We start from the raw sequence: 12,852 nt of genomic DNA on the forward strand, positions 1-12,852 counted from the left end.
AGTATTTTCCTCCCTCTAAAAAAAGAAGAGAAAATACAGGGGTCGACAGGAAACAATACTCAAAAGTTTTCTCTGAGTTCATCCCTCTACTTTATTCCACTTTACAGATAGTTATTTTATCGTTAGAGGGCTATTGCAACTACATGTATGAGGGTCTGGATGGGGAGGGGGTCTGTTATTCTGTAAACATTTAATTTTCACCCCTTTTTTCTCTAATCTTTAAAAAAAATAACCCCTTTTTTCTCTAATCTTCAAAAAATTAACCCCTTTTTTCTCTAATCTTCATTTTTAAGGGCATAATTCAAACCCTGATGTATTTTCCAAATATCCATTACCCGATAATTAAATATTCCACCGGGTGAATAAGAATTTTCACTAACATATTAGTAAACTTTTAAAATCAGTTAATAAGCCATGTAAAAAATGAGGGGTTTAAATTACAAAAATCTCCGTAGAAATGAGATGTACCGTGACTTATATAATTATAACATATCATTAACTTACCGTATGTGGCTCCTATTTAACTACTAGGACTACATCATAACTTTCACAATGAAATGCCTTTTATAGCCGACTATGCGGTATGGACTCTGCTTATTGAAGTACATTGCCCTATAGTAGTTGGTAATTTCTGTGTCATTTGTTCTCTTCATCTTTTTATATACATTGTAGTCAGGAAGCTAATGTTCAATGACAATTGTTTGTTAATGTGGTTCATAATTGTTTCCCGTTTTTATAAAGATTAGACCGTTGATTTTCATTTTTGAATGGTCTAAAACTAATCATTTTTGAGGCCCTTTGTAGCTTGTTGTTGGATGTGAGCCAAAACTCATTGTTGAAGCCCATGCTTCGACCTATAATGCTTTACTTTTCCCCATGTGGGTGTTGGATGGAGAGTTGTCTCATTTGCACTTATATCACATCTTTTAACATTTATATGAGCATAAACCTTTTTCAGCTGATGCCCCTGGAAACACTATACTTTTGTCTCAGTATTTTACTCTTTGTGTAGGCAAGACAAAAATGAAATACGACTGAAATCATGACTAAATTTCAGACACCAAAAAAGCAATGTAAAGTCAACAGCTTCTTTTTGTCGGAAGAAATAGATCAAAACACAAAAACTTAACACTGTGCAATGAACCTTGAAAATGAGGTCACGGTCAAATAAAACCTGTGCGATTGACATAAAGATCATAAAATATTTCCATACACCAAATATAGTTGACCTATGGCATATAGTATTAGATAAAAAGACCAAAACTCAAAAACTTAACTTTGACCACTGAACCATGAAAATGAGGTCAAGGTCAGATGACACCTGTCAGTTGGACATGTACACCTTACAGTCCTTCCATACACCGAATATACTAGCCCTATTGCTTATAGTATCTGAGATATTGAAAACTGGGCCCATAATCAAAAATCTAATTACATGTTTAAATTCAGCATATCAAAGAAGCCCAAGAATTCATTTTTTGTTAAAATCAAACTTAGTTTAATTTTCGACCCTTTGGACTTTAATGTAGACCAGTATGAAAACCGGACCAAAAATATATAGAATATGGCAAAATCCGTATCACATTCGACCAATATCATCCCTCGGGCTGATATTGGTTTCTCAGGATGATACGACATATGATACAGATTTTACCATGTATTATTCTCTATATATCGACCTCATACAAAGGCTATATTTGTTTAATATCCAAATTATATATTGTACCAATTTGCACTATATATTATATAAGTTGTATTGTTTACGAACAAATAATTCTTAAAAGGTTGGTCGAGAGGACCTCCGGTAGTTGAGATTGATGTTGGCTATTTTTCAATAGACCACATTGGCCGAACTTCTTTTCATAACAAATGTAAACAAGATGGCGGTGATAATAACAAAGAAGTTAATAAAATTCAATTCACTGCACGTTATTCGTTAAATAAAATAACTAAAACAAATAGATTTGTTTGAATGATAAGAATTTTTGTAGTTTAATTTTTACAAGATTGCAAATTTCAAGGTATACATATTTTTGCATAAATATACAACTTATGTGGGACAGAGGTTAAGTGTTGGGAAACATATTTTCCTTATTTCAAATTTTAAACAATTATAAGGATTGAATGCCTTTTTTAAAGGAATTCATTGGTGTATAAACTGAACCAAATAACTCATAAACATATAATAAAAGTCCTTCAGACTTCAATTTGTTTGTGAGTGAATTGGTTGAATTTACACACCAGTGAAGTCCTTTAAATAGGCTTTAAATCCTATGATAAAATATTGTTATTATACTGAGCACCTTTTAATGATTCTTTTTTATATTTGAAGGATTTCCAAATGTACTAGGATGTATAGATGGGACGTTTGTAAAAATTATCAGCCCACATGAAAATGAAGCCGATTTTGTGAATCGAAAAGGAGTGCACTCTTTAAATATTCAAGTAAGATTAACAATTACAGAAAATAATCCTTCAAACAATATCATTTTTTTTTGTGCTGATATAATCATAATTTCATTCAATTACAATTTTGCATTGTACTTCGAAAAATGAATTGTCGATTGTCAAATTTGGAAATAGTCTTATATGCAAAAAAGAGAACTGTATTTTAATGCAACAGTGAAAACTATTCATTTATTTTTATATTTAAATAAGCGGATCTGTTGTGTGCAATTAAATACTACATTTTTTAAGGTAAACAATGTTAATTTCAATTCCTGATAATTTGAATGTCATGCCAATCAGATTACATGATACATACTGTTTACATTAAAAAATATGTTGCCTTAGTTTTAAATATACCATTCTTTTTTTTAAAGATGGTTTGTGATCCAAATTTTAGAGTCACTTCTTTATGTGCAAAATGGCCTGGATCAGTGCACGACAGCAGAATATTCAGAACAAGTGGACTATGTCAACAATTTGAAAATGGTAACTTAATCTCATTTTGTTTATTCTTATTAGTAGAACTGTAGAAAAACTTCTTAATCTTCAAAACTAAAACTTTACATACTAACATATAGTATATTCCAGCATTTACACATATTTTAGGTTTAAGATGAACTTGCATGTAAATTTACCATAAATCTTACAATATAATAATGAGTCATTTAAATAGCTAACACAAGCTAGTAAACATATATACATATTTGGTCATTTGGTGTTGATATGCTAATTACAATTTCTTGTATAGTTTTTGTGAAGGAATGCAAATAAATTATTGTGCTTATACTCAAATGCATCAATAGTGGGGAGATAATTGTGAAGTTACTTCCCTTTGCTGAAAGTATATTATTTGATTTTTAATACAAATAAATTGGAAGCTGTAGTTTCTATAACTGTTTACGTTACAAGCTTTAACTGCTTTAAACTGAATGTTGATTTATTTGATTAATTTGAAATACAATCTGTAAATATTACATTAAAAAATTATTTTAACAGGAATTCACCAAGGACTGTTACTAGGGGATTCTGGGTATCCATGTACCAAATACTTGATGACCCCGTATCTAAGTCCAGCTGATAACTGCCAGGGAAATTTGAACAGAGCTCTTTGCAGAACACGGGTTCTAATTGAACAAACATTTGGGATACTAAAAAGGAGGTTCAATTGTTTACATGATGGTTTAAGAACAACACCAGAACAGTCTATTAAATATGTTACATCATGTGTTATTTTACACGATATCGGCATTAATCATAATGACATAATAATAAATAATAATATTGAGGAACTTGCTGTTGCAGATTGTACGGGTTGTATTAATATGAACCCAACCTTTGACGGCACCGCAAAAAGGAATGACATTGCAAGACAATTTTTTTAAGTAAACCTTGCATTTGTAAACATCTTACTAGATTTCCATATTCACATTCTCTTGACCACACTTGATTATTATAACATAGAACTTTTCTAAGTCATGTCTGACAGGTAAAAATACATTTTTGGTCTTATTTGAATTAATTATTACGAATATATTAAAAAAATAAGGGATCTCTTACACAAAGATTTGATAAGCAATATGCAACATATTTATAGCCACCACTGATCTAAAACTTGAATTAAATATGCTGAAATATACAGTTGGTTACATTTAAATGATATGAATATATGTCAAAGTGACAAATTCTAATGCAACAACGTTTGTAACGTTCATTTTGATTGGATAACGTCACTTATCTACAGGGCATCAATTGACAATTGATGCTATGGAACGTACGCGCAAGCGCAGACGGCATATGCCAGTTTTTAAATACATGTTTTAACGTTGTTTTTTGTCAGTTTCATTAGAATAGAGATAACAATATTGTATTTTAAGCTCCGACGGCATCAATTGTGGATTTGATGGTCACAAATACACGTTTACTGTCTCCGCTAACGCGTCGCCAGTAAACTGAATTTGCGACCATCAAATCCCTAATTGATGCCGTCAGAGCTTAAAATACAATACAGTTATCTCCTAATTGATGCTATGAAACGTACACGCAAGCGCAGACGGCATATGCCACTTTTTAAATACATGTTTTAACGTTGTTTTCTGTCAGTTTCATTAGAATGGAGATAACAATATTGTATTTTAAGCTCCGATGGCATCAATTGTGGATTTGATGGTCACAAATACTCGTTTACTGTCTCCGCTAACGCGTCGCCAGTAAACTGAATTTGCGACCATCAAATCCCCAATTGATGCCGTCAGAGCTTAAATACAATACAGTTATCTCCTAATTGATGCTATGAAGCGTACGCGCAAGCGCAGACGGCATATGCCACTTTTTAAATACATGTTTTAACGTTGTTTTCTGTCAGTTTCATTAGAATGGAGATAACAATATTGTATTTTAAGCTCCGACGGCATCAATTGTGGATTTGATGGTCGCAAATACACGTTTACTGTCTCCGCTAACGCGTCGCCAGTAAACTGAATTTGCGCCAATCAAATCCCCAATTGATGCCATCGGAGCTTAAAATACAATACAGTTATCTCCTAAATGGTTACAATGTTAAACAATATTTTACCAAGTACAGGTGTTTGAATGAAAAACAGTAATAATTTTAAGTTATCTAAAATTGAATACCAAAATATCCAGATTTAAAGGAAGGCCAAATAAAAATATATGTGTGGTTCCAGTTACATACTTTTAAAAAATAGGGTTGGTAGGTCAGCAATTTTTTTTTAATGTCAAAATCCGGAAAAGAATCGTGTGTTTACCGAAATTGTTTCCCTTATTATACACGCCCCAACCGGAAGTTCGACATTTTTACATGGGTGTGGTTGTAAAATAAACAGCCATGATACGTTTTTAGTTAAATTTTGTTGCATTCTGTTATGAATTCTTGCATTTAACCATAACAGATACTTGTGATGGAAATTCAGATGACAGAAATCTATGAATTTAATTATTTTAATTCACAATCCTCAAAATTTGATCGTTTGAAAATTTATTTTTAAGAAATGAAAAAAAAGTTCTAGGGTCTGGGGGTTTTAACTAGGGTTGGTCGGGTTACTGGAACCACACATATATTTTTATTTGGCCTAATAAACATGTTGTAATTATGGTTCATTTAAAATTTGTACACAGTCAGGAAACTCAGACTGAAGTTTACAGATTAAAGTTTGTTTTTTCAAGATAAAAACTTCTTTAGCTAATTTTAAATTTTCTTGTTCTAGTTTAATTCTCTTGGTTTCTTCACGTAACCTTTCGTTGTCCAAAATTAAGTTTTCCTCTTCCAACTCTGCCAAAGATCTTCTTCCCCTTTTTATGTTTCCTATTGACATGAAATATAAAACATATAAAGGTTGTTATAAAGTTATAGAAATGTACATTCTTTTTGTATTTGATGCAGAATCTGCTTTGTGAACTGTGTGATAAAATTAGTAAATATCGAACCTTCTAATAATAAATAGATGAATCCATTTCAAGACATCATAATTTGTATTTATTAAATTATGCCATATATGCAAATTACAATTTTGCAAGAGGTTGTTAAATTTTGAAAGAGTTAGTTCCGCTCTGCTTGTTGACATAAATATTAATTTTAATATCCTTGAAACATTTTCATCTTCATATATCTGTTTCATTTGTTAACAGTGTTTAGAATGAATTTTTAATTATAATTCTACAAAAATAAATATAATTTGTTTTTTTGTACATGAATTAAGCCATTAGTTTTCTTTTTTGAAATGTTGTACATCTGTCATTTGAGGGACATTGATAGTAGACTATGCGGTATTGACTTTGCTCATTGTTAAAGGCTAAACAAAGGTCTTCAGTTGTAAATGTCATTTGGTCTCTTAAGAGAGTTGTGTCATTGCCAATCATACCACATCTTCTTTTTTAAAGAAACATGTATCCTAGTTTTAAAAGGATTTTATTTATTTTCCTAGGTAGCAACATAAACAAATATGTCCATGTTGATCTCTTGTGTGGTTCAAAATGATACTGATGTTGCAATTATAATTGTGACGCCAATCATGTGATTCACATGTTTTAATAGAATTAGAACATGGCTGTGTATCAAAAGTCATAGAATAAAATCATATCACAATCCATAACTTTTGAAAGCAAATTACCCCCATGTTTGGAAACTTACCTTTACCTTTACCCTTTGGGTTAGAACTTGGTGCACTTGTCCTTTCACCATTTTGTTCTAAAAATATAAAATTTCATTTCCATAATAAAAAATCTAAGTACATTTTTGGATTCAGCATATCAAAGAACCCCAAGATTTCAATTTTTGTTAAAATCAGACTAAGTTTAATTTTGGACCCTTTGGACTTTAGTGTAGACCAATTTGAAAACAGGACCAAAAATGAAGAATCTACATACACAGTTAGATTTGGTATATCAAAGAACCCCATTTATTCAATTTTTGATGAAATCAAACAAAGTTTTATTTTGGACCCCGATTTAGACCAACTTGAAAACTGGGCCAATAATCAAGAAACTAAGTACATTTTTAGATTCAGCATATTAAAGAACCTAACTGATTCATTTTTTGTCAAAATCAAACTAAGTTTAATTTTGGACCCTTTGGACCTTAATGTATACCAATTTGAAAACGGGACCAAAAGTTAAGAATCTACATACACAGTCATGACAGTTAGATTCGGCATATCAAAGAACCCCAATTATTCAATTTTGATGAAATCAAACAAAGTTTAATTTTGGACCCTTTGGGCCCCTTATTCTGTTGGGACCAAAACTCCCAAAATCAATACCAACCTTCCTTTTATGGTCATAAACCTTGTGTTTAAATTTCATAGATTTCTATTTACTTATACTAACGTTATGGTGCGAAAACCAAGAAAAATGCTTATTTGGGTCCCTTTTTGGCCCCTAATTCCTAAACTGTTGGGACCTTAACTCCCAAAATCAATACCAACCTTCCTTTTGTAGTCATTAACATTGTGTTTAAATTTTATTGATTTCTATTTACTTAAACTAAAGTTATTGTGCGAAAACCAAGAATAATGCTTATTTGGGCCCTTTTTTGGCCCCTAATTCCTAAACTGTTGTAACCAAAACTCCCAAAATGAATCCCAACCGTTCTTCTGTGGTCATAAACCTTGTGTCAAAATTTCATAGATTTCTATTAACTTAAACTAAAGTTATAGTGCGAAAACCAAGAAAATGCTTATTTGGGCCCTTTTTGGCCCCTAATTCCTAAAATGTTGGGACCAAAACTCCCAAAATCAATACCAACCTTCCTTTTGTGGTCATAAACCTTGTGTCAAAATTTCATAGATTTACATTCACTTTTACTAAAGTTAGAGTGCGAAAAACAAATTTTGCGGTCGTATAAAAATCACTTTTTTTCATATGTTCGTCATATATAACTTGATAGTTTCAATATCAACCTTAAACTGTGGTTCTAAAATAATGAATTATACAATAAGCTGTGTTAGTTTCATGTTATGTCCATGCCATATCTAGGGCCTGTGATTTTGAAGTATTTTTTTCCATTTGTAACTGTCACCTGTGTGTAATTGCTCAATCAAACTTTTTATCACTTGTTAATTTAACCACAGCTTGGTCAAAATATAAACAAGTTGCATTCAGCAATGACAGTCATAAAGTATTCTTTCTATACACTCTGGCTTATACTTAATACTTTTAAAATAATAAGTGGGATCCATTATACATGTTATAGGAAAGACAAAAATGAAATACTTTATGTAACATATATGTTATAAATGTTGAAGACCAATTTCTAATAGATTTCCTGTCATTCTCAGACTTGGAATTATATATTAACAACTTTACCCTGTTCTTCCACTGAATTTACTACAATACATGTAGGTTCTTTGTCAGCTTCAGTCTGTCCATCAAGCTCCTCATTTTGTGTTGATTCTGAAATGTAATTGCATTTTATATATGTTAATTAATTTACTACAACTTAAGAAATGTAATAAAATTGACCATGACTTGACAATATCTTTGTTGTTATTTAAACATTAACTTTAGTTGTTTCAACTAATACTTAGTCATGAGCAGCAGTAATGGAAACAAATTACAATATTGAGAAAATTGAGAAAGGAAATGGAAAATATGTCCAATGGTAAACAACTGGACCCAATAGAAGTTGACCTCCTTGACCTTTCAAACCATCACATTGATTGTATACAAATATTAATTGGTTGGAGCAACAAACCTTTATATGTGTTTTCTTTTATAAATATCACCAAATCATTGATCAATGAAGGTAAATCAGGTGTTTTCAAATTTCTTAGGCAGCTGTATGTGTGACATAGGTAATTCACCAATAAATCATTTTCCGACTCATCTTGCTCCACTTCATTCTGAGAAATTCCCTTTAAGCTATCAATAATGTGAATGTCATTAGCTCTTGGGACTGGTGTTACAACTGTATGAGTGTCTAAAAAATTTTCTATTTTTACTGCCATTTTCTTGGCTGTTGTCACCAAATTTCTGTCTGAAAAATGAGACAATGGTTGAAATGACTTTATGCATGTCATATTTCTATGCATATTCATTTCTACCTATATAGGAAGTTGTAGTGCAAGACGTACATGTCAGGTTGGTGCTTATTTATATCTAAACTTAATTGTCATTATGGGATTTCAAGCAGTGACCACTTTATCTTATGTAAGTTTTGCGTTTTTCTTCAGTAAGTTTCTGATTTATAAGCAGGACAGACAGACATCCATGAGTAACAATACCTGTCCCTCAAATAATATCAGTTAGATTGGAGATGATGAAAATCTTACCCCTGAGCATGATCAATATTCAAGCCTCTTTCTTTCATATGTGTTTATTTCTTACACAAGAAGCATGAAAACAGCAAACTGAAATAAATGTATAAAGAAACAAGAAGAGATTATAAAAAATAAAAAAATACCTGATAGTTCTTTGTAGGCATCAAGAGCCTCCTTCTGTCTTGAAATCCAAGATCCAGAACATTCAGGTTGTGATACAATTGCTGAAATAAGGCATATATTATCAGTTCTCATTTTAGACAAAATACCACATGTAACTAACTGACCAACAGTCCCACAAATGAAACCTTTAATTCAAATCAAAATATAGAAAGTGAAAAAGGACAGATGACTGGTTTAATATAGGTTCATTACAGATCAGGTTATGTGTGTTTATTATGCATCAACAATAATAGAAAAAAATTATTCACTATATACAAAATATACTCATGTGCTACGCGCATTCGTGAATTAATGTGTTGTTCGGTCACTCATTGAATATTTTTCTCTATTTGAATTCTTCGATTAGTTATTCTATCATTATTTACAGACTTTTAAAAATAGAATCTACATGTAATTCTGGTGGTAATTCCACGTTTCTCATGCATGTCACAATATATGTAGTCAAAAAGAATAGTGTCTTTGTCAATATCTTGTATCTACATATAATACTAACTGTCAGTGTCTACACCTTCTGCAAACCCAGTCAGCTGTGTACGCTTCTCTTCAATCATGTGACTGATGAGGAGTTCCTCTGCCTGAGTGGTTTTGGCAACAGGACCTCCTCCTGTTTTTGGTCTCTTTTGTAGGTCATATTTTTCTCTACCTAAAAAACATATTTTTTTAAATAAAGCAAGTTAAATATATTGGACTATAATCTAATTTTGGATGTAACACGTCTTCTGATTGGCTGACGTTATCTTGTTATCAGCCCATAGACATAATTCAGTCATGTGACCGTGACATCATCAATGTTTTTTCATGTTTTTCTATGGTTTAATATTGAATTAAAAATTAGGATCAAATTCTAAGAAATGACTGTAATATTTTTTCTGTCTATTCGAAATAACATAAAAAATGTGGTGCACACTGTAAAATAACCTGTGCCATTCCTTAAATAAAACAAGTCAATTTATTTTATTATGTCAATGGTAAAAGGGATTAAAGTGGATACATTTTGTACAGAAATTTATTAGGACAATAACAGCCAATCAAATTGTGAGAAATCATGATAATATTAAACGTACAATATAACAAGAATGTGTCCATAGTACACGGATGCCCCACTCCCACTATCATTTTCTATGTTCAGTGGACCGTGAAATTGGGGTCAAAACTTTAATTTGGAATTAAAATTAGAAAGATAATATCATAGGGAACATGTGTACTAAGTTTCAAGTTGATGTACATGTAACTTTAACTTCATCAAAAACTACCTTGACCAAAAACTTTAACCTGAACTTTGCACTATCAATATCATTTTCTATGTTCAGTGGACTATAAAATTGGGGTCAAAACTATAATTTGGCATTAAAATTAGAAAGATCATATCATGGGGAACATGTGTATTAAGTTTCAAGTTGATTGGACTTCAGCTTCATCAAAAACTACCTCGACAAAAACTTTAACCGGACGGACGAACGGAGGCACAGACGGACGAACGGAGGCACAGACCAGAAAACATAATGCCCTTCTACTATCATAGGTGGGGCATAAAAATGTACCAAGGATTTCACATCTAAAGGAAACTAGAATGTGTCCCCAGTACATGGATGCCCCACTCGCACTATCATAGTATCATTTTCTTAGTTCAATGCACTGTGAATTTGTGGTCACAACTCTTATTTGACATTAAAATTAGAAAGATCATATCATAACGAACTTGTGTAAGTGGGGCATAAAAATCATGAAAATGTTGCCATTCAGATACATTTTGTAATGATTTTGAATATAGTATGTAATGAATATTATTTTCTTAATTTACTTTTGTTTTCTAGTTCCCATTAAATGACATGAAAATGTTGCCATTCAGATACATTTTGTAATGATTTTGAATATGGTATATAGTATGTAATGAATATTATTTTCTTAATTTACTTTTGTTTTCTAGTTCCCATTAAATGACATGAATGAAGCAACAAATTGTTAAATTAATGTTGCCTTATAATGAATGAGATATATTGCATTAGTATAAACACAACATGAAACTACTGAACTTACTTCTCTGTTTTAAGTTGTAATATTTTTTTTTTACTTCTTCAGCTGTTCTTTTACGAACTGTAAATCTTCTGCATTAGAATTAAAAAGCCAAATGTTAATGAATAATAGGTAAATTTATTTCTATACAATTTAATTTTAACTGTAAAGAATGACTTATGCTCTTTTCGTCTATTAAAAAAAAACACTCAAAAATGTAGTTTCACTATAAATTAATTTGCTGTGTGTGATATTCAGTGTGATCCATATTTTTAATATTAATGGATAGAAATGATAGTACAGGTTAACCTTTGGTGGATATATTTAATAAATTAATTTGTTTTCATCATTATCAGATTATGATCCCAGACAGCCTTTGTTTGTTTATTCAAAGCAGTACTTAGCAGATGTAAGTACATGAGGTAATTACATATCATTTCTAGTCCTATAATATATGCCTTCGCATTACATATTCACTATCTAACGTCTTCATGCTGATATTTTCATTTTTTATTTTTTGTCTAAATAATGCCCCCGAGGTCATATATTATAGGACTAATTTGGTTTCCAGACTAATATCATGCAGTTATACTGGCATTGCTGGGACTGAAAACAATTATTTTGTTCACAAATATCAATAAAGGAGGGTTTGGATGGGGGGAAGGGGTCTGTTATTCTGTGTATACATTTAATTTTTACCCCTTTTTTCTCCAATCTTTATTTTTTCGCCACTTATTCTCTAATCTTCATTTTTTAAGGGCATTATTCTTTAATCATTTAACCCCAACCAAACCCTCATAAAGATATCAGGGCGAACAGGTTCTAGGGCAAACGTGAAACAGGGCAAACGGATCCGCGGTTTCTTCAAATTATAATTATATAATGACGAAGAATCTGATACAACTGACATATTCATTCTGAGAACGTTAAATAAATTGGGGAAATAAAAAGAACCTACGCATTTAATATGTCACATATTTCTTTCCAACCATTTTGCCGTATCGTAGCGATTTTAACATCCCCACAACCTTTCATCTTCCCGAAAAGGGCATCCTCCCTTTGATTTGCATGATCTATCAGGGCTAGCTCCTCATCAGTGGTCCAGTTTGCCCCTCTCTTGTTTTTTTCTGCCATTATAGATGCACTGATAGCAGAACTTACCTTGACAGACGACTTTACCATCTAAATCTCACCTGCATTTTCGCGGACTTTAGCACTCTTTTTTCGGTTTCAAGCACGAAAGAGTTCCGCCTACCGCTTACATCGTCGAGAAAAAAATTCTCAGCTGAGAAAAAAAATTCTCAGCTGAGAATATTCTCAACGTTGAGAATTTTTTTTTATGGCGGATAAAAAAGTTCTCATTCTTAGCTGAGTAAAATAATTCATTCTGAGAATATTTTTTTACTCAGCAAAAAAAAGTTTTATGGCGCCGGGG

At 31.6% G+C, this 12,852-nt stretch overlaps 1 protein-coding gene across 2 annotated transcripts; it reads right to left on the reverse strand.

Annotated features, from left to right (window-relative positions):
- Positions 1-1,963: 1,963 nt before the first annotated feature.
- LOC143062948 (uncharacterized) lies at positions 1,964-12,852 on the reverse strand. Of its 2 annotated transcripts, XM_076234809.1 has the most exons (8): positions 12,376-12,852; positions 11,442-11,509; positions 9,898-10,047; positions 9,365-9,445; positions 8,657-8,938; positions 8,269-8,355; positions 6,596-6,652; positions 1,964-5,770 (listed from the first exon to the last, which is right to left on the reverse strand). In XM_076234809.1, exons 1-8 carry the CDS (start codon positions 12,597-12,599, stop codon positions 5,556-5,558), a joined length of 1,164 nt encoding a protein of 387 aa, XP_076090924.1. In that variant the 5' UTR covers positions 12,600-12,852; the 3' UTR covers positions 1,964-5,555. The 2 variants fall into 2 exon arrangements, with proteins under 2 accessions (XP_076090924.1, XP_076090930.1); XM_076234815.1 differs by lacking the exon at positions 8,657-8,938.

This window comes from Mytilus galloprovincialis, chromosome 1 (genome assembly GCF_965363235.1).
Source record: "Mytilus galloprovincialis chromosome 1, xbMytGall1.hap1.1, whole genome shotgun sequence".
NCBI classification, from domain to species: domain Eukaryota; kingdom Metazoa; phylum Mollusca; class Bivalvia; order Mytilida; family Mytilidae; genus Mytilus; species Mytilus galloprovincialis.